Genomic DNA, 22325 nt, shown 5'->3' on the forward strand with positions numbered 1-22325 from the left:
CACACCAGGTAAAGCACCTAGCACTGGTCTATGGGCTGTATTTTTCCTCCAAAAAAAGAGATGGATTATTTAAAAAAATGAAAGAGCTGCAGAACTTTTAAATTGAAATCAAACCAGGAAGTCTTTTCATTGAAGATGGAATCGTATTTAATTCAACCATGAGTTCAAACAAAGAGGTCTGGTGATGTCAACCTCTGATCATTGCTAAAACAATATGCTGAAGAAACATCTTTAATAACTGGAGTCAGAGCTTCAGTCGCTGATCTGGCTTTTGACCTCAATCACCAAAACTCTGCCAATCCAGGGACGAAAAAAGCTTCAAAAACAAGAGATAAAACTGTAGCCGGGGACCAATTATTTCATGTGGATATCCAAGAAATGGGACAAGAGTGGATCTGTTCAGACGAGATGCAGAGTACTGCTCCTTCAGTCTGTTTTTTGGGGGCGCAGTGGGTGGGCGTGTTCGAAGCAGCAGTTATCTGAATAGCAGATGTGATTCCAGGTAGTTACTGTAAAAGAGAAGAATGTGCGTTATACTCGGCCGAGCCCCGTCAGAAAGCACTGCAGCACAACTACTGAATTCATTTTACATCCAGTCCTAGCTGGGCCTGGAGACTTACACATTTCTCGATCTCCAGACCGTCTTTGAAGAAAGTCATAAACGGTGTGACTCCGTCCTCACGGAAGTCCAGCAGTCCAATCGCCCCATCTGGATTTACGGACTCACCGGTGAAAAACTGCAGCATCGACAGAAGGGCAGAGGTCAGCATAGAGCGCCGCCACACATTAATGTACAGTAAAACTAAATCATATCAAGGTTACCACAGGAGCAGCTTTATACTCCAAGAACTAGGCTTTCCTGTGATTGATGGTACTCGTGTTGGCGTTAACAGAAATATGCACCCACCTGATAGTTTTTGATGTTTCCTAGGATCTTCTTAACTGCTGCAGTAGCCCCGTCTTGGAAGGTAGCCACTCTGTCTGGATTGGACTTTTCCAGTTCGGCCTTTACACTGAACAAGCAAACAGTCACATGTGTTATTCATTCACATAAAAGTGTCTATGATCACATTTTAACAGTCCATGGACTTCTAGCCGGACTTGTGTGACCACATGTCAACAAGCCTGTTTTCTTGTCACAGGTGTGGTAACTTAGGAGCTTTAGTTTTACATTAGCATCAAGTCCAGCGAAGCCTCGTTGGGCAGTAGTTTAGTAAATCAGCTGAATACATTGTTGCCAGAGATTTGCATGATGGTGACTGGGCTGGTCTGAGGTGTCTGCAAGACCTGCAGGTAGTTCACATACCCACGGACTGCAGGCTGGTTGCTTTGGGTCTTAAAATGAACTGAATCTACCTTAAATAGCAAACCCAAATTCAGCAAGTAAGTGTTTTTTTGGTTCTGAATTAAACGTCAACAGTACACGGACCCTGCTAGTCTGATCCTTGATACTCACGCCTTCATGTAGTCCTTGATGTAAGCCGTGTATGTCGACTTGGTAAAAGACGTCTCTTGCAGTTTGTGGTTGAGGACGATGTCCACGCCAGACACCGAAGAAGCATCGTTGGCCTCTGTTGCTTCTTCAGCAGAAGCGTTGGCTCCAATGAGAGCATCGTCAAAATCTTCTGTCCTGCTCACCATCTACAGACATCAAGCAGAGAGGACAGATATGAGGGACATCCTTCATGGTGCTCCATCAGTGATGATGTCAGCAACAATAGAATAGTCAGGGCACAAGTCTCAACACACCGAGTTTATTACATTTATTAGCTTTTTGTAATAGTTGCTTGTGTTGCGAGTTTGTTTCTGTGCAGTTTTCTGTATCATCTTGTGTTTTTTTTTAATCTTGTGCTGCTTAAACTTCAAGAAAATACTAAAAAGAGCTGGAAAACTAAACTTCTGATTTCACTTTGTCAAAGCACGGATCATATTCACAAACAGGGGAGGCCCATGTCACGTTGAAGATACAAAGAACACAGCAAGTGGTCATGTCAGCACTTTTATTTTTGGTATCCCTAATTGATGCTGTACCGTAAAGGCTCTAGTAGACAGGAAGCTAGTCTAATGCAGTGGCCTGGTCATATTTTCCTTGGCATGTAGAAAGAACCCTTCTGTCCACAGGCCCCACTCACTCACCTTTCCTTCCACTTCATACAACATCCCGTCGGCAGTTTCTTTGATTTTGTAGATGTCCGAGAACATCTCATCACCTGATGGAGAAAGAAGAAGCCACTGTAACAGAGGGCCACCCCGGCTGGAAGGCTCCGTGATGTGGTTAAAGGGAGAGTTACGAAATACTTCGTCTGTCTCCACAGTTACACAATCAGGAACCATTCGGTAGGCTAAAGCTAACATCAAAGTAAAAGGCTAATACATTAAGAATAAGACACTGATCACAATCCCGGCATCAAGGCACCGAGCTAAACTGAGCTAACGCTCGGTGAGATGGAGGGAGGCCCAGAATCCCACACTTAACAGCCGGCAGCACAAAGCAAATGTCCGGCCCAACACCAGCCTCCGTGGACCGGGTGGTCCGATAAGTGGTGTTCTGTGTATGTAAGTAATGTATAAATTACACTTATCTTGTTTTAATCAGCAACTTCAGGGAAATAAAGAAGTTCCAATTGATCATTTATGAAGTAGCAAAGCTACTAGTAAGGCGATCATTTGGGAACAATCGGACGAAAACAGCCCTGATCCAGGTTTCTACCCTGAAGCAGCGCCTGTTTCACAGCTCGGGCCGACGCGCTGCGTCACTTTTAAAAAGTTTCCAGTAACTGAGCCATAATCACGGCTAACCGAGGCAGCAGCATCGTCGGCTAGCCGACAGGGTGGCTAGCACGCTATACTCTAACACGAGTTAGCTAGCCGGCTTGGCTAACTTAACATCCGAACAGACAAAATAACTACAGCGCCAGAACCAGAATCTCAATAAACATGACAAACAAGACCAAGTACTGTGACTCACCGGTGATGATGTCCTTGTAGATGATCATTTTGGCTGCTTCGGTGTGAAATCGTCCAAAGACAGAGAGCCGGCCAACCGCCCTTACAGCAGGGGAAAGCAAAAAGACCGATCAGGCCGCGAAGCGCCGCGTTTACATCCTGCTGACGTCACGGCGGGAAAGCTCCGTCCGAAGCTTTGCTGCCACCTTCTCACGGTGGCCACAAGCGGTACTACTACTGTATATTAGCTCCGAAATAATATGCTAAATATAGGGTATATAAAATATATATATGTAAGAATATGAAACGAAGCGACAGGAATAATATAATATAACATTGAAAATACTTTCACTAGGTCAATATATATTTTTGTATGTGTATAAATAACTTTGAAATTGATTTTTTAATGATTTTATAAAAGTCCAGTCCCACTGCTACCAGACATGCAGGAAGTTATTTTAATTGATTGTTTTTTTCAGTGGCATAAAAGGTTTGCATCACTATGTTTGAGCCTTGTGTAGTAAAACGAGACTCTTAAAGCAGCTAGATATATTTAATCATTTAAAACAGACATTGACATTTGTTTAAATATTTATTTTGGTCCAAAAAGGACTATTTGCAAGGCATTACAAAGTTATTGAAACCACAGATGAATACACAATGATATATATATATGCAACTGTCGTAATGTATTAGACAATTTCAAAAATACATTGTAAGACATGTCATTCTACATTAGAGAACAGTCTCCATAGGCACTGATTGTTTTTATTTTATAAGGGACCAATGTTACCAACTTTTGGTAATGTTGTCACCAAATTATGACCTAAATGAGAAGCTTTCATAATTATACACAATAAACATAATGCAATCAATCCAACCAATTACTTGTAAAGCAACTTTATTTCTTAATTATCAGCATATCGTTTGGTACAACAAGCACCAGTTCAACTGTATTGTAATAATCGTAAACTATACATTTTTTCCTTTAAGAACTTCAAATTCAAACCAGATGTAATTCATCGTCTTGTCCACCCTCCATTTGCAGGGAAACACAGTGAGATGACTTCAGTTTATGTGGGCTAGTATGAGACCTAATCTGCATCGTGAATCCATTTACAGAAAGGCAAAAACCACTTGGGGTGCCCGACAGGAGGAAGTACACAGAGGCAGCATTTGGAGAGAAGGCAGGAGCATGGTTACAACCCAAATACCGTTTTCCAATTAAGACTTTTTCCTAAAAGGGAAAAAATGCCAGTGGAGCATTTCAGCACATGCAACACAAAAGAACAGAAAACATTTAAAAAGTAGTTCATGTACAACTATACACACAAAATAAACATGACAATTCACTGACAGAAGTGCAAAAAGTAGACAACATTTGCTCCAACAGCCTCCTCCATGTAGTACATGTTTCCTCAATGGTGACAACAGTATTGGACAGCAATCCAGCCTACTGGGGCAGGTAGCTGTGGCGAAGGATTTTGAAAGATTGGATTGATAAAGAGGGTGTGGAAATGTTAAATTAATTGAAAAAGCTACAACTGTCCGCAGTCGGTGATGACGAGCTTCTTTGAAGGAATGCCTCCCTTTGTGCCCATTTCTCCCATCTGCTGCACCACATCCATGCCCTCTCGAACCCAACCAAACGCCACATGTTTGAAGTCCAGGTGTTCAGCTTTCTTGAGGGTTATGAAGAACTGAGAGTTGTTGGTATCCCGTCCACGATTAGCCATTGACAAAATGCCCGGGCCTGTGTGCCGAACATCAAAGTTCTCATCTTCGAACTTGCCGCCGTAGATGGACCGGCCTCCAGTGCCGTCACTGTTGGTGATGTCACCACCCTACAAACCAATAGGGAATTTGTTAATAATGTGCAAAATGCATTCTTTGATGCCTGAATCCATTGCAAGTTAATGATAAAAATGTAACAAGAGTAAATCTTAAATGAAGTGTGCGCTCTAACTCCCTCACCTGACACATGAAATCTGGTATGACCCTATGGAAGATGGAGTCCTGCAGCCCAAAACCTTTTTCACCGGTACAGAGGGCCCTGAAGTTCTCTGCGGTCTTTGGGACAATATGGGAGAAGAGCTCTATAGTGACAGTGCCCAGCGGTTGGCCGTCAGCTGCCACTTTGAGGAACACCTGTGGGTTAGTGTCTCTGGAGTGCTCTTGAACTCTGGACATCTGTGGTGAGAAGGCGCACAAAGAATCGTCTGTTTGGCCCAGGCGGCTCTGACACTCACAGAAGGTCTTCTTAAAGGACTCAGCTATCTCAGGGGTTTTGAACTTGACAGCTAGCTGTTCCACAGCACCGTCACCATCTGGAAATGCAAAGAAAAGAAAGAAAAGAAAATCAAAACATCAATAACGGTACAGCTCTGCTGTTGGATCATAACATCCCTACAGAAGAAATAAAGACAAGAGGCTTTGTACAATGCAGGTTATGAATGTGCAGATATATCACAGTACAGAAGGGTCATCACATGACTTGTCTACAGCAGCCAACTAAAATTAAGTGGCAACTTCTAGGGCTAAAAAACAGACAGTAGAACAGGACTTTACCCGAGTAGTCTGTGGCAGTCCAGACCAGTGCATTAGCTGAAGTGTTCATGGGTTTGAGCTCCATCGTCTGGCAGATGGTGTGGTTGGCACAAACCCTCAGCACTTGGTCCCTTCTCATCAGGATTCGGTAGAAATGTTTGGTTGGGTGAAAGAGGATCTTGAGATCACCGATACCACGCTCCTTCCACTGGCCCAGATCGCGGTCCCATCGGTACAGTTTACCGCGCTCCTTAAACAGGATCTCCTCATCCTCCTCTCCTGACTTTGTTTCCACCTGTGAAACATATAATGTCCAAGGATGAGTGTACCTTATTCAATACACTGTTAAACACAAATGAAGAGCAGACAATTACCTCAGGGAGGGATACGATTGGCTCAAAGTGAATGTCCACATTCTGAGGAGCCTCCTCTTCATCACTTCCCTCCTCATCATTTTTAGGTGCAGAGAAAACTGTGGACCCAAACACTGTCGCTCCAGCATTTGCCCATGAGAAACTGGAGTCTAGATAAACGGAAATAGAACACAAAACAAATTAGCTTGTTGTAATGAAACTAGACGATAGAAAACAGCAAACAATGTTGAAGCCAACCTTTTGATCCAAACGCAAAACCTTCTGTGTTTTTGGCGAGGTCAGCAAAAGAGAAGCCTTCAGACGTGTTGAAGCCAAAGGCAGAGGAGTCTGGATGTAAGAGTAAAGTTACTTAACAAAGAATTTTTCTGCATATGTCAATGAGCAGCAGACTGTGTTCTGGACACAGGAACACTGAAAAAGTATCTACTAATACTCACTTCCAATATTATTATCTCTTATCCATTTTCAAATCACTAATTCTTGACTACGAGAGCCTTGTTTCAGATTTAACATACCACTGCAGGTTCCTACAGGCGGACAAGCAGAGGTCATATTTCTGTAGTGAAGAGTGTTCCATTACCTTGGCTTGTTGTGGTTGTGGTAGCAGTGGAGGGAGCAGCATCTGCAGCAGCAATGGACTCTGGCTCTGGGCTCTTCTTAGTTGACAAATCAATGGGAGAACTGCTGCTCTGAGTTTGACTTTGCTCATTCTGAGTGTCTGTTAGCTGGTCTGAGGCCTGCTTGTCCAGAGCAAATATGGTCCCTGCAGGATCAGCACTGGTGGACGACAGGCCTTTTGGCAACTCCTCTGGGGCCTCTGCAGAACTGCTGGAGGCTTGTTCAGTTTTGTTTAGCTGGGCAGCCTGAAACAAGTTCAGAAATATCATCACTCTTTGGCATTCTTAAAAAGAGTTTCATAGTTTCACTATGTGTCTATGTTATATGACTATGTTGTCGTTCTATCTACTATTGAGATACCCATGGACTGAGAAAAATGCAGCCACTGTGACTAAATAAAAGACAAAGTGCTGTGTTACCAGGTCTTGCTGTACTTTGCGGACTTCTGTCTCAAAGTCTTCAGGCTTGTCGTGGTCCGGGTCGCTGTCTGTGGTGCTCAAGCCACAGAAGAACGTGGGTGGAAGCTGAAGGCTTTTGGCCTTCTCCTCCTCCTCGGGTGTTGGCTGCTTCTCCCACACCACCTGGCAGTCTGACTCTGAATGCAGCACACACGTACGTTTAAAGCAAACAACTTATAACAATCACTTAAAGAAAACAGAGTTAGACATGTACCATCAGCACAGGCTGCTGCTTTTCTCTCAGGGGGATCAGGGTAGAGTTTTCCATTCAAGGCTTTCACTGCTGACTCAAAGTCTTCATCTGAAAGTTCAGAAAAAAACTACTTACAATGAAATGTGTGTTTTTCCTCACATTATGGTTTTTACATACCAATTGTGGGCAGCTTTCCTTTTAATTAGGATACATATGACACTGATGACAGTGTTGTGGTAAACTCAAATGAAATTGGCCTCACCGTCTGTTTGATCATCACTGGTGTATCCTGGTTCATTCTGGTAGCAAAAGAAGGTGAGAGGCAGGAGAAGCTTCCTCGCTAAAGCTGCCTGTTCAGCAGTGGGCTCTCTGACGTAAATAACCTCCACCTCTGAGTCCTCATCTGACCCCACACTGCCTCCTTCTGTCTGAGAGGAGCCTATGAGTGACAGACACAATAAAAAGTCAGGCTGGAAAAGGAGCTGCTGGAAAAAACAAAACAAAAAACAAAACAATGTGTGTTGATTTATTGCCCTTATAACCACAAATGTTAGGTTCACACACAAACATAAAAATCATGCTCGGCAAAAATGCACAGCATGCATTTGATTGAATAGTGAGGGACAAGCTGTATTATGTGGAGCACTACTTGCTGTGCTTTACTCATTTGATTTTACAGCATAGACCACACACTGTAATATGTGACTTAGTGTAATACTAAACAGCGAAAATGCCTGAGCTTTAGCTCTAATTAGCCTTTGCTGAGGTGCATATCACTGACGGGCGTCAGAACAGGCAGGGAGATACATTTCATGCTGTTGCTACACACCCAGCACTAAAAATGGCAAGTGTGACGTTTGCACAGTGCACTCCTTGCTGAACGAACACCCTCAGTTCTCAGCTCACCTTTCACTGGATCGTTAATATTTACTGATGTGCCTCCTGCAGCTATGCAGAACTCTGCTCTAATGCTGGCAACCAAAGAAGTTCTACTCATCACCCACATACTCCAAACATCGCATCCTTGAAATGTTAAACTTTTCTTTTGTATTTGATACGCTCCTTTTGAACACAAAGACCTGCGTTTTTGATCAAGAACTACAATTAGCAACCTTGTCACTGTGTCTAGTAAAGAAAAGTTTAAATAAATAGCATGCAACTGTAAACTGAAATAAAACACCATTTCCACCACAAAGTTAATCTGAGGCTAGAAAACCAAAACATATTTTATGCAGGTTTATGTGCAATTATTATTGCTTGCACAACTAAAAAGGCACCTCCACACAATGGACATGCAATACATTAGCTTCACCGTTTTCTCCACTCCGTGCACTTAGGTTATTTCTTTCTAGTAGTTAGGGCCAGCCAGGTGACAGCTGAGAAGAGTTAACACACACTGCAGTGATTAAGTACCTGGGGGGTCAAATTGGGTGGTTGATGTGCTGGTCCAAAAAGCCATTGGGTTATCTTTGAAAAGCCTAAAATCCAGCCCTAAAGGATGATGGGTTTTTTTGAGTGAAGACAAACTAATTGTGAGGCTGGAGTCATAATCAGAAAACAATGCCAAAACTGCTCAAAAGTGAAATACTGGTTGTGTGATGAATTTGATAAAAATGTTGGAATCAATGATGCAAGCATGCGATACATGTGCACTACAGAACTTTTTGTGGATATTGTTTGTACACAATCTTAACTAATGTAACTTATGAAAGATTAAACTAAGTATGTATAATGTAGCAGCATGGGTAGGACATGAAAAAATATATTAGATTTTCTGTCCTGAAGGGAAACACTGAAGGGTCTGGCCATCTAAAATGATGGAGCGGTAAAATGCAGATGGAACAAGGCAGTGGAATAAACACAAAATGAACAGAAACAGCTGTGGTACTCATTCAAAAATAGATAAATATTGGATAAGCAGATATTCTGTTTACCTTTCTCTGGAATTTTGAAAGCAGGAACGGCAACTGAAGTGTTGATGCAGCGTCCAGAATCTTTGGCTTTGGATCCAGACTCGTCTGTTTCAGGAGTTTTTGGGGCGCCAAAAATCTTCTGAAGGCTATCAGTGCCAAAGACAAACTTGGGGGGAGATACCACAGTCTTAGTGGGATTGATTGGACTCTGAGATCCAGATGAATTGACGTCCGGAGAAAGCTCTGTAGGTTCTTTCGTTGTTTCCTCCAGAACTGCAATGGCTGCCTTCCCACACACAGGACCAGCAACATTTGCAGATCCTGTGGTCCCGCTCTCTTGTGATGCAGGGACTCTAGATGTCACTGGAGTCATGGATTCTCCCTTTTCTTGTGCAGTCCTTGCCTCTTCAAAGACCTGTTTGAAAGTATTTGCAGTGTCCTGCAGTTTGAATCTCACAGCCAGCTGCTCAATTTTACCCGCACTTTCTTCAGCAAAGTCCATGGCACTCCAGACCCAGGCCTTCTCTGCACCCTTCATAGGTTCCAACTTCATGGCCGCTGAGATCCAATGGTTAGCACAGAGCTTAAGTACCTGGTCTCGTCTCATTATCAGCCTCACTCGTTTGGTGTCAAAATTTTGCAAGATCTTGAGGTCTCCAATACCCCTCTCCTTCCACTGTCCCTGTACTTTATCATAGCGATACAGCTTTGCGCGGTGACTGAAGACCACCTGTTCATTTTCCTCTCCTGTAGAAAACTCCACTAAATCAGGCAATGGGATTACAGGTTCGAAGTACTGCCCGTCACGCTCTTCGTCCTGGATTATGTCCTGCTCGTCATCAGTACCCACTGAAGCCCTGCTCTGGTTAAGCTTAGCAGGAGACTTAGAGGGGCTGATGCCCGGTTGGAAACTGAAACTAAAACCACCAGTGGATTCTCCAAAGCGGAAAAGGTTCTTTCTCAGGGGACTGCTGGCAATTGGAGAGGCATATACTGATGAGTCAGCAGTATCATCTAAAGCCTCTTCTCTTAGGTCATAGTTGTCCCACTCCAAAGTGGGGCCAGTGGTTTCACCATGAGGTTTGAGTCCAAGGCTTGATACATTGCTGGAAGTTGTAATGTCTCCCTGGGTGTCATCATCTTTGATCTTTGTTTTCTCATCTGTCAAAAAGGACTTCAGGTCTTTTAATCCAGACTTCATTTCCTCAGCTTTCTGAATGAGGTGCGCTGTTCTGCCAGTGTCAACCAGCTTGTGAGGGGTTTGTAGGGGGATGTCCAAGAGTAGTCTTTGACACTCTTCAAACTTTTCCTTGAACTCCTCAGCAAGCTCAGGGGTTTTAAACTTTGCAGCCAACTGTTCAAGATTAGCATCACCATCAGAGAAGTCGTTTGCCATCCAAATCCATGCTTTGTCTGAGCCTGCCAGTGGCTTAAGGTTCATAGTGGTGGTGATCCAGTGGTTAGCGCACACCTTCAGAACTTGCTCTCTGCGCATCAACACTCTTAGTCGGCCATTGGAATTGTTTTTCAAGAATTTGAGGTTTCCAACACCACGCTCTTTCCACTGACTGGTGCCGGTGTCAAATCTGAATAATTTGACGCGTTGAGAATAAAGAACCTGTTCATCCTCCTCCCCTGTAATGAGGTCCACCTTATCTGGCATCTGGACAACTGGTTCAAACTGGATATCATCATTTTCTTCTGTTTTATACATGTCATCATCATCCACCTCATTTGAAGCTTCTGTCTTGGTTGATGTTTCTTGGACTGATGAGAACACCTGCTCACCAGCACCAGAGAATCCTTTAAAACTGGGATCATTCTGGCCAAAATGGAAATCCCCTCCAGTGGATTTTGCCAAGTCTGCAAAACTGAACATATTACCCTTTCCAGTGATTAATGGATTTTGATCCAGTTCCGTTTCTCCCACCACTGAAGCTGAAGTATTCTCTTTCTCCTTGTGTTTGTCAGCTATACTTTTAAGAAAACTGGACGCTGACCCAGATGGTGTTTGTTCATCAGCTGAGAGGGATTCTTTGGCAGGTTCCTGAATGCCAAACTTAAAACCACCAGATGTAACAGGCATTGAAAAAGAGAAGCCTGAAGAACTAGTGGTACTGGATGCAGACTGAGAAGCTTCAAACTTGAAAGAAGCAGCTGAGCTTTTTTCTTTGTTTTGACCAAACTGAAAAGTGCCACTTTCAAAAGGCGCTGTAAATCCAGTTCCAACAGGCTGGCTTGATGAACCGTTTGTTCCAAAGGTAAAGCTGAATTTAGAGGCTGATGAAGCAGATGATGCACTGCTGCTTATTGTTTTAGCATTAGGATTTGGAGTCTGACAGGATACACATTTACTGTCTGAGGCTTTATTTCTCACCAGACAAGTGTCACAATCCCATTCTCCATCCTTCTTACCAAATATGGCCTCTAAGGAGGGATTCTCATTTGGGGCCTGGCAGGAAGCACATTCAGCAGCTGATGCTTCATTTCTGACTAGGCAGGAATTGCAGTCCCACTGTCCATCTTTCATTGCAAACTTCTCCAATCCTGACACTGCTGGCTGATTTGATGTTACTGGAGTCATGTCAGGTTTAGCAGAAGGTTTGGGACTACTGCAGGCAAGACATTTATCAGCAGACGCTTCATTTCTTATTTCACATACATCACAGTCCCACTGCCCAGGCTTTATGTTAAACTGGGCAAATCCAGTGGTAACAGCAGGTACAGGCGGCTGTGCTGCTGGTGTATCTGTAGTTTGTGCTGTTGCAGTTGTTTTAGCTGATGGTTTAACAGTTTTACAAGATGCACAACTGTCCACAGAGGCCTCATTTCTTGTTGAACAGGTGTCACAGTCCCACTGTCCTGGCTTCTTGGCAAACTGAGCCCCAAAGCCACTACCAAATGCACTGGTTACCGTGTCAGCAGGTTTTGAGGAGCTGATGCCAAACGTGAATGAAGAGGGTACAGACGATCCAAAACCACCAAATCCAGTAAAGGTAGATCCAGAACTACTTGGCTTTGATGAATCAGTACCAAATTTAAAAGTAAATGGACTGGCTTTTGTGTCACTTGCTGACTGAATGTCAGATTTTGACAAGGCCTTGGGATTGGCAGAATTACAAGCGGCACATTGGACATCCATGGGTTTATTTCTCACACAGCACACAGTGCATTCCCATTCCCCTTCTTTAAGTGCAAACTTTGCTGCCAGTGACTCAGAATTGTTTGAGCTTTCCTCTTTCTTCTTCTGTTGGCTTTGTTTTTCTGGTGATTTGAGCAAAATTTTCTGGGATTCCTCAAACTTAGCTTTGAAAAGTGCTGCCTCATCTACTGTCTTGAAGCGGATGGCCAGCTGTTCCGGTTTCGGCTCTTCATCTGCATAATCAATGGCATTCCACACCCAAGACTTGTCAGAGCCGGCATTTGGATTCAGGACCATATCAGTAGTGATGTAGTGGTTTGCACAGATCTTGAGAACCTGTTCCCTTCTCATTAAGAGGCGGACCTTTCCTTTAGTGCTGTGCTTTAGGATTTTAACATTACCAATTCCTCTTTCTTTCCATTCTTTTGTCTCCGTGTCAAATCGATATAACTTTGCTCTGTTGCAGAACATTTCCTCTTCCTCTTCTTCACCTGTTTTCACATCTACTTTATCAGGAAGAGGTACTATAGGTTCAAAGTGAGGGCCATCTTCATCCTCTTCAACATGTGTGCTGTCGTTATCACTTTCCACTGCTTTTTCCCGATCTGTTGCAGACTTGTCCACCCCAAACACCGGCTTGGCAAAATCCCCAAAATTAAATGGCTGCTCTACCTTGGCAAATAGACTTCCAGTGGCTGGGCTGTTCATAGAATCAACAAATGAGAAGCTAGTAACATCTTTATTGCCAAATGTGAAACTGCCAGTTTGGCTGGGTGGCTGCTCTTGAGCTGGAGGCTTCTCTGGAACAGAATCTGTCTTAGGTGGAATGTCTGATGTAAGAAGACCGAGCAAACTTTCGCTGTGCTTGGCCTGAGAAGCTGAGAAAGTGAAATCACCATCATTGGATTTAAAATTGGAGTTGAATTTAAAAGCAGCCGAAGGTGTTGACTGGGCTGCTCCTACTCCAAAGCTAGGTACTCTGGGGACTTCAGCAGGTGCCTGCTGGCTGAAGGAGAGCTTCCCAAAGTCCATAGGCTTGCCTTCAATGCTCTTTGGTGGCTGAACAGGGACTACAGATGGCTTGGTGAAGTAGCCAGGTTCTGGCAAGGGAGGGTTAGTTGTTTGTTGGGTAACACTCTGACCGTAATACTCCTCACTGTATGGGGAAAGAAGGCTTGTGGCTGGAGACTCAAAGCGAAGAGGGGCACCAAAGACTTGCTCCTGTGGAGGGTAGATGCAGGCTGGACCTGTTTGCAGTGGAGGCGTGTGAGTGGGCGGCTGGTAGGCATACATGTGCTGTTGAGGTGGCATACGGTTCACACTATACATTTGGCCCTGTGTAAAAACAAAAAAAACATGTCACTTAAACTTTAAGCAGATTTATAACCATATAACCATAAACCAATGATACACACAAATAGTTACCTTTGTGGGGGTTACATTTGCTGCTGGGCGTAACAGGTACTGAGAGTTATAAGCTGGAGACTGGTTGTAGTACACAGAGGAGCCTGTGGTGGCAACTTAAAAAGAAACAAAATATTTTTTAATAATTGTTTTTCAGATATATGGAGACAACTACTGTATTTTGTGGACTATAAGTCACTTTTTTTCATACTTTGGCTGAGTTATATTTAGGTGCGACCTTTTTTATATTAAAATATATAATTTTACATGGTAGTGACACAATAAAGAATTCAATGGATTTAGTGAGGGGGTTGGATCAAGAGTGTGGTTAACTTGTTTACCACATGTTCTTTTTGCTATAGCTATCTGAATGTATGTATGGTGTGTTAACATGTTACGTTAACATACCAGACGCCTATTGAGTTTATGCTTCATGTAGCTGAATAACCAATCAATGTGTTATGTTAGCATACAGTGTACCTTCTTCATTATGCATGTTTCGCCGGTACAAAGTATAGTCCAGAAAATATGGTATATAGAAATTCACTTTTACATATTCCAGTTATATAACATACTGACCTGTTAAAGGGGCGCCATGATAGGACTGGACAGGGGTAAAAGTTTCCTGCAGGCCCTCAGCTCCATAGGTCTCCCCATACATCTTATGAGGAGAGCCTACATTTCCTGATGAGTTGTGTCTCAGATCATGTACCTCATTCTGCAAAACAGAGGGTCTGTCAGATGCGGCTCCCTCTCCCTCCCTTTGAAACTTTCGTATCCATTTTGACACACAACCATGCTTAATTCGATGAGTTATTTTTGTACTCAATTGGAGGTTAGACTGTTGTAAGTAATTCTCACCTTGAGGGCTTCAACTTGCTGGCATAGCATCTGAAGAAGACTTTTTTGGTCTTCCACCCAGTGAGGTGGAGTCTTGGGAGAAATCTGAATAGGGGTGAATAAATTGCAAAAATGGTCATTTAATCGTTTACTCTAGAAAACACAAAACAAATATACTCTGACTTGTGAAAAATTCTCAACATACCAGCCTTTTTGAAGGAGAGATAAAGCTTTTATTGGGGGAGGGAGAAAACTTGATGTGGGATATGGTTGCACTGGTCTCAGTAGGATGAGCTGGGCTAGAGTGGGCAGGACCTTTACGACCCTCTTCCTTCTCATCCTCTTCATCCATGGCTTCCCCACTGTCACCCAACTGCTGATTTACATCATTCAGGAGGTCCACAACTTCTTCCATGGACACTGGTAGCTAGAACGCAACAAGAGGCAAGGATATAGAAGTGCTAACAATTTAATAAGGCATCTTTAATTAACCACCAGTTATGATGTTTAACGTGCCAGTGTTGCTTTTGATGCTGTGAAAATTCAAATTTGGGCCCTACCTTGTCAACATCATCTGCATTAGCATTGTAGATCCTAGACAGGTAGGTTCTGAATTTTCTTAGGAAAGTGATGCATCTATCCTGAGTCTCTTCAACCCCATTGCTGGCCTCCTCTGACAACCTCTGATAGATCTGCCAAGGAATCAACAGATGTTACAGAACACAAACATGACAGACCACTTTAAAGGTGTCAGCACTGCTAGCTTTAGTATGAGACATGCATTAGCCCACATATCAGTTGAAAGATCCATAAATGAAAGACTAAATTAACTGATTTCTTAGAGTTGACAAATGCTTAAATAATCATTTGTTAGGTTTAACTATTAATACAATTTAAGGAGCTTTCATCCTTTTCAAATATTATAAACACGTCTGCCTACTATGCTGTGCTCTTTAGTTAGGATTTACCTGAGCTAAATGCCAGATGGATGGCATGTTATTGATGGTTTCCAAGGTAGCAATGGCCTCCTCTGTTCTGCCTTCAATGTCAAGGAGAACCGCATATGCAATTTTGGCTTCTTCTTCATAACCTTTCACAGAGGAAATCTGAAATGGAATATGGACACAGAATTTGTAAGCTCACAGGGTATACAATCTATCGCAAATTCTATATTCTGGACAGTTACGGACTCTTCAATTCTTTGCAACTTGCATCCCAAATGTCTTTAAAAAAATAAGCTGTGACAGAAAATTTAACCTGAATATCCTTGGATGGAAAGTGAATGAAGAGGGGGTCGAGGGGTTCTGGTATACTGCGTCTGTTTCTGATTTTCTCCAGCAGTGGGAGGACAACTTTCCAGTAGTGGACGCTGCGGCCGATGTACTCCTTCTGGTCATAGTATGAGTTCACGCCATCGCCCTGGGTTATTAAAACACACACCAAGATATAGATGTCCAAGAGAAGATAAAGTACCTTTTGGATGCAAGTCAAAGAGAGGCACATGTGGCTGTTATGACAACTTAAACTTAATTCTCTTCAGCAGCTGTAGTGGCTGATGGAAGCAAGCAGGTGTGAGTGTTTTTCAGAGTATCTGACAAGATATGCATTTCAGTCCCAACTATAGCTCATCTCTGGGTGTAAATGACTTCCACCTCATAACTGTGGCATATGTAGTGGAATAATTTGGTAATGTTTCAAATAAAGGACATTAACAGCTAGAATGATGTTCAAGAAGCACAGCTTCACCTTTATGAAATTGCTACAATGTTTTGAAAAACTTCGTTGTTTTTTGTACCACAGGGAACTTGCTGGGCTTTAATTAACAGTGTGTGTGTGTGTGTGTGTGTACCGTCTGGCTGAGACCCTGAGCCCAGTGGATGGCCAGAGCTGGTTGAAGCCCATGTTTCTCTCCAGCCCTCAGAGTGTTCAACCCATGCTGCACAATCATTCGCAACTTGGCAGACATGCCAGGACTGCAAGAGAACATAAAAATAAACACATAAAAAGTTAAATAAAATTAAAATTGTGAACAATACTTTGTTTTGACCCGCTTGTGTTACTTGAGTGACATTTAGTCCACTGTAGGGTGTGTTTAGTGTAATTCAGTTTCAGAAGTTTCTTCTTTGAGTGTCATAATACATCAGTATCGCAGCAGTTCTGCCACTCACGCGGCTCGTTTGTGAATGAGACTGTAGATGGCATCCCACCACTCCCTCTGTCTATCAGTGGTCAGAAGGCGTAGGAGTGGAAGAGGGAGGCATCGAGGTTCATAAAGCTGCTGCTGTTGCTGCTGCTGGTTCCCTCCACGGCTGATCTTTGCCATCTCCTGAAGCTGACAGTGGCTACAGAACACCACACCATATAAAAACACCTGGGATGAGGGAAAAAACAAAACAGAACAGAGACTGAGACTTTGTCATTCTGGGACAAATGCTAAATGTGTGATTGACTTTACTTATGTATTGAATTACTGATACCAAACACACAGTCAAAAATAAATAACAAAAATATATTTAATCATTTATTCAGAAAAATGCTATCTATCTATCTATCTATCTATCTATCTATCTATCTATCTATCTATCTATCTATCTATCTATCTATCTATCTATCTATCTATCTGTCTATCTGTCTATCTATCTATCTATAGTGTTCAAATTACACAGTGACTTTCAGGGGAGCCGGTGGAGCTGGTGTTCCCTTCCACCTCCAGCTCATCTAGCATAGTTTACGTACACTGCATGTTCATGTATTCGAGGAGCAACGTAACGCTAAAAACGTAGTGATTTACATAGGCCCGCCTCTCGTGGTCAGCAACAGAATAGACACCGCATTGTGTTGTGAATAAACATGCACTGACGTGTTTTACTATATTTATTTCACAAACCTGACTGTACAGAAAATCCAAAGTCACAGCTCCCCCTACATGTTTTAAAGTAGGCTTTCAGGGGAGCTCGACTCCCCTTAGCTCCCCCGTAATTCAAAATATATGTATGTGAGGGGCAAAAGTATGTGGAACTCTAGGATTAGCAGTTAATGTGAAAGCCATATTAGAGATCTGTTCAGCAGTGTATTCAGTAGTGTGATGAGAATCAGGTTGAATGAGTGCTTTTTTTACTTAACCAACACAAATCTGTTATAGTCTGATTGCAAGTGTATCATGGCACAAAGAAAGAAGAATTTGGATAAGCTCAGAAAACCAGTTGCTGTCAGCAGTTTCCTGAAACATTTAATCACTTGGATGACTTTCCAAAATAAATACATGCATTTTATTTGTTTGACTGGGTTCACCTAGTCTACTTTCAAGCTTCGTCAAATGTTTTGGGTCACATACTCAGAAATAAAGAAAAGTATAAAGGCTTTAAAAACAAGCACCACTGTCTCAGTAACCTTCTCCTCCAGGATGTCATCTTGTGGCACGTGGAGTCAAACCAGCTCGGACTATAATTTTCTCTTACCTCTAAGTCCAGGAGGCAGATGGACTCTGGTGCATTAGTGTCTAGTTTGGAGGTTTCCAAAGTAAGCCTGGGGAAAAGCTGCTGTAGCCAGTCCCGCAGTGGCGGTCTTTGGGTCAGAAGGGTCCACTGCAGCCCCAACCAGCCGAGATGTTGCAAGTCGCCGCTGTGCAATAGGATGGAGCCTACAGAGAAAGCAGGATGCCATTACAGTTATAGGCGTGGTTGTCACCAGCATCTCAGCTTCAATTAAGACTACTTTAGGTCCAGTAGCATTTGACAGATTAATAGTTTTGTACCTGTGTCCCATTTGGCAAGTTGAGAAAACTCTGGGGCTGTCGAGTTAATAGAACGGATGTCATCATTGGCAATAAAAGATGGGCCAGTGGAGGCCTGCTGACCCCACAAGAGTTCAACCAGAGAGTCCTGACCACTACGATTCCCAAACGCCTCCACCACCTGTACAGAGAAAACACATAAATACATCTGTTCTTACAAACATCAATAAAACACTGGTTTGTCAGTGCTGTATATAATTGATTATGTTGCCCTTTAGGTATCTTACTCCAGAGTGAACACATAGCCTTTAATTAAACAGAATACTTATAGAATGACTGACCTCTCTAATTAAGGTGGATGAATCAGTGCTCAGATTGAACAACATGTGCCCAGCTTGGCTCTGTCGGTCATTGGCCAGCATCTCCAGAAATGGTGGGGCTGACTGATCTCTTTTGGTCACTTTTGGCTTGGGTCTGGGGACCTGGCAAACAAACCACAACAAACTCTATTCCAATACTGTGCCAGATAATATCTGTAAATGGGAATGCAAAAGGCATAACCTGCAGAAACATAAACACTGAAAACCATTGGACATTCTTTGGAATTTATATTGAATCTGGTAACGAGCTCCTCTTTTACTATAAAGGCAATCATCAGTGGTAACTACACAGCTCACAGGTATAATAGTATTAATTGGGTATTACAGTACCTGATATGCTAGCAGGTAGCAAAGTGCAGCCAGATCAATGACAACCCTCCAGGTCTGCTGGCGATCCTGAGCCAGTTTCAACAGCAGTGTAGCGGCATGCAGGTAGAGGTGTCCTCTCATCTCCAGGAACGCCTCGTAAAGCTCATCTGTGTGACGGACTGCAATGCTGCTCAGCGTCTGCATAGCTTGATCAAAACTACAGACATGCACACACAGTGTAAAAACAAACGCAAAACGATTCCTGCTGTTGTGGAGTTTTGAAAACAACATAACGATTCAATATCTTTTTGATTTGTACTAAACTGTCAAAGTTACCTTCTACAACAATAAAAGACCTTAACCCACCTTCTGAGTGCTTCTAGACTTGGCTGCACACTGCTCTCAGACAGTGTGATCCTTAGCAGGCTGCAGTGTGCCAGTAGCAGCTCTCTCTGGAGACGACGGTACATCTTCTCATTACTAGACACACTAGGTTGAGCCAAATACTCCTGAAACAAAGATTTTTTTTAGCATTTACAGAAGTATACTTCTCTAACCTTATAAAGTTCTGCATACTATAGCCCTACTGACCTGCAGCGTGTGCACCACCACAGTGTACCAGTCCAGACTGTGGCGCAGCATGCCTCTTTTCTCAGTAGCCAGGCAGTGCTTAACGGCCTCTTCCAATTGGCCATCTTGACAAAACAGCTGAACCAACTTCACATTTACGTGGGCATCAGCCGGCCGCGCTGTCAGCTCGGCCTGGAGGAGGTCAAACAATCGGTTCCAACCTTGCTGACCTTGACGACTCAACAGACGTTCCTGAAAAAGGGGCACAAAGACACAAATAAATACACTGACTAACATGAATCCTCTATATTCTAGTCTATGAAGCCAAAGTTACGGACATAGTAAGGGTTTGACAAGTGTGTATAAAATACATGTGAAGAGAGGGATTACATGGTTTGACTCACTTTCAGGTTGAAGACAGCTGGATTTCCTGGCAGTAGCTTTGCAGCTTTCTCCACCCAAAACTCTGCTCTGCTGTCGCATTCCTCCTTACTAACAAGTAACTCAGCCACCTTTAGCACTAGGTCTCTCTGGGCAGGATTCAAGTCCACTGACCGCTACAGAGATGAAGAAATAGCATCAGCTTATTAAAAAAACATTAAGAGGCTGCACTTTCAGTCAACTGCAGAAATATGTCTAAAAAGAAGTGAAGTGCTAAATCATTTAAAAAAAGATAATCAACTGGTATTATATAGTTAAAAGGCTTCAGTTATGCACATTTGGCTCTCAATGCTGACTTTATTTATTCAAGATATAAATGGTACCAATACAAGGGGCTCAACATTAGGTAAGATTAATGAATCATTATTTGAGGTCATTAACCTAATCAACATCAAATTCATTAGGTGAGCACTAGCATTTCTCATGCATACATTTATCAGTTATTTTTAGAATATATATTGTTATTGTTCTTTCTTCTAGATAGGTTTTCATTACTATCAATTCCTGAATGTCATTTCAAATAAACCAACAAAGGTAATTAAAAGGTTCACTCTGATAGATTACCTACTGTATTGAATACTGATTGCATTTGTAAATAAAACACCTTTTCCCTCCCTACAGACATCTTAAAGCCAGGCCATAATACCTGTTTGTATAATCTGTTTAATCTGAATGGGTGTAATTAAACAGCTAAATTAAATAGCCTTTACCTTCAACTCATAACCCCATATCCTGATTATGGCACCTCCAACTGACATTTTTAGTTCTGATTCTGGCTAGTTAAGCTTTTATGTGTGAAGCAGTCCCTGTCTTTCAGAAAGAAGGGACGCCGTCTTGCTACCTTGTAACATCCGACTGCCTTGTCGATGTCTCCCTCTCTTTCATAGAGCTGTCCAAGGAATTTGTGTGCTTTGGGATCCCTCTCCTGGACTTTGAGATAATCTGATACATGCCTGGGAAGAGAATGAAATCATCAGAATAATGTAATACATCAGCTATGAAAAGCAATAAAACAAGTGGTGACATTCTTACCTCTTTGCAAGTTCATACTCCTTTGCTTCAAAGTACAGTTTAGCAAACAAAAATCCTTTGATTGGCTTCTATGGAAAGAAAAAACAATGTTTTAGAACCATTTTGTGCAACATAATAACTTAATAAGTGGGGGACAATTTGGCCATCTCCATACTATCTGCACTGTTCAATGGTGGTGGGAGCTTGAGGGACAGTATTGCTGATACATGTATGAAACTGAACACAAGGAAATGCTCTAGCAGAGGACAGATCTGTGAGGCTTTCCAAAAGAGGAACTTTACAATACACCTCTATTTTTATTATTATTCTTTTCATATCTTTCATATCTTTTTCATTCCCTAGAGGAGAAAATCAGAGCTGCAGCGCACAAAGCTGTACTTTACTAAGCGGGGAAATCAAACTAAACCTGTGCATTAGTTTGGACTGTTCGTAAAGTAAATACCGGTAAGTCTGCACAAATCTTCAATACCGAACCCCACAAATCAAGAAGGTACCTTGACCACAGTTGGGTGTCATGTCGCATGACTTTCCTTCCTACTTTACCAAGCAGCAGACTTTGTCCTCCCGTCAACACGGCATTAACTGCAGATTGACCATATACCAATCCAGTTAGATCTGTTTAGACAGTTCCACTTAAGCAAAGTGCCAGGAGCTTTGTTAAAGTAGTGTGGTATGCAGCTACGAGTAGTATATGAGCATACACACACCGTATGAACAGCTTTCGTGGAAACATGTTTTTTTTAGTGCAAAGTGAAACTAAGAAATGAAATTTACCGATAAATGAAACCGACCCAAACAGTATACGATCTCCAAGTAGCGTTTAGCCTAGCTGTTCCGTGGCTAACTACCACAGCTAATTAGCAGACAGTCACAGCTAGCAAACTCATGCCGCGCATTTTCGGAGCATAAAGGGGAGGACACGACGAGGCGTCATTCTGCCGGTTAGCTAGCAGCCGTGCTGCTAGCCGGGGACGGTTCATGGAGGTTATACACGCTGCTAAATCTCAAGTTAACTGTTTTAATGTGTTTAATAAAAACTATAACTACAAACCAGCTAGTGCTAAATCAACGTGTGTCCAGATACTCTGCTCATACCGGCTGGCTGACACATGTTGGTCTGACATGGTGGCAGCGGCACGCTAGCATTAGCCGCAGGCTCAACTTACCTCTTTGAGTGAGGGAGAGGAACTCTGTACTGAGGAAACATATCTGTCCACTTCAACCTTACTCCGCCGCATGGCTTTCAGCGTCAAGTACTTCTTTAACGATTATGGTGCATAGAATATCAGAAATTCGCAAAATATTAAAAACTGACATTAATATCAGTTCGTCTGTCACTCCGTAACGTTAACTCCCCATGGTGCTGTTGCGCAGCCTCATTACCGTCAAATGGCAGGCGGTCACGTGATCCTCAACCAATGAAAT

The 22325-nt window shown here is 42.7% G+C and overlaps 2 protein-coding genes across 3 annotated transcripts; both read right to left on the reverse strand.

The window, feature by feature from the left end:
* Positions 1 to 441: 441 nt before the first annotated feature.
* On the reverse strand, positions 442 to 3122 carry tpt1 (tumor protein, translationally-controlled 1). The gene is made up of 6 exons (XM_028393756.1): positions 2969 to 3122; positions 2137 to 2210; positions 1457 to 1641; positions 908 to 1013; positions 621 to 737; positions 442 to 509 (listed from the first exon to the last, which is right to left on the reverse strand). The coding sequence occupies exons 1-6, from the start codon at positions 2994 to 2996 to the stop codon at positions 507 to 509; spliced, it is 513 nt and encodes a 170-aa protein (XP_028249557.1). The 5' UTR covers positions 2997 to 3122; the 3' UTR covers positions 442 to 506.
* A 708-nt stretch (positions 3123 to 3830) lies between these two features.
* ranbp2 (RAN binding protein 2) lies at positions 3831 to 22288 on the reverse strand. 2 transcript variants are annotated; one of them, XM_028433642.1, is made up of 30 exons: positions 22067 to 22288; positions 20901 to 20968; positions 20710 to 20821; positions 19832 to 19984; positions 19449 to 19679; positions 19224 to 19366; positions 18879 to 19074; positions 18510 to 18650; positions 18190 to 18349; positions 17894 to 18075; positions 16604 to 16806; positions 16285 to 16408; positions 15693 to 15854; positions 15404 to 15541; positions 14996 to 15127; positions 14641 to 14862; positions 14457 to 14540; positions 14175 to 14313; positions 13617 to 13711; positions 9071 to 13526; positions 8550 to 8627; positions 7399 to 7575; positions 7158 to 7244; positions 6905 to 7080; positions 6448 to 6730; positions 6105 to 6194; positions 5868 to 6016; positions 5515 to 5788; positions 4921 to 5273; positions 3831 to 4790 (listed from the first exon to the last, which is right to left on the reverse strand). In XM_028433642.1, the coding sequence occupies exons 1-30, from the start codon at positions 22136 to 22138 to the stop codon at positions 4485 to 4487; spliced, it is 9186 nt and encodes a 3061-aa protein (XP_028289443.1). In that variant the 5' UTR covers positions 22139 to 22288; the 3' UTR covers positions 3831 to 4484. The 2 variants fall into 2 exon arrangements, with proteins under 2 accessions (XP_028289443.1, XP_028289444.1); XM_028433643.1 differs by lacking the exon at positions 8550 to 8627.
* Between the last annotated feature and the right edge of the window lie 37 nt (positions 22289 to 22325).

Source organism: Parambassis ranga, chromosome 21 (assembly GCF_900634625.1).
Source record: "Parambassis ranga chromosome 21, fParRan2.1, whole genome shotgun sequence".
NCBI lineage: Eukaryota > Metazoa > Chordata > Actinopteri > Ambassidae > Parambassis > Parambassis ranga.

Bases quoted from the DNA above. Each gene is read 5' to 3' on its own strand.
- ranbp2 (XM_028433642.1), bottom strand. From the start codon at position 22,138: ATGCGGCGGAGTAAGGTTGAAGTGGACAGATATGTTTCCTCAGTACAG. The intron at 19,680-19,831 runs GTGAGTCAAACC...CCCCTTTTTCAG, and splicing joins CAGCTGTCTTCAACCTGAAA to GAACGTCTGTTGAGTCGTCA. The intron at 14,314-14,456 runs GTGAGAATTACT...TCTGTTTTGCAG, and splicing joins AGCAAGTTGAAGCCCTCAAG to AATGAGGTACATGATCTGAG.
- tpt1 (XM_028393756.1), bottom strand. From the start codon at position 2,996: ATGATCATCTACAAGGACATCATCACCG. The intron at 1,642-2,136 runs GTGAGTGAGTGG...TGATGTCTGTAG, and splicing joins TGTATGAAGTGGAAGGAAAG to ATGGTGAGCAGGACAGAAGA. The intron at 738-907 runs GTGGGTGCATAT...TCGATGCTGCAG, and splicing joins GAAACATCAAAAACTATCAG to TTTTTCACCGGTGAGTCCGT.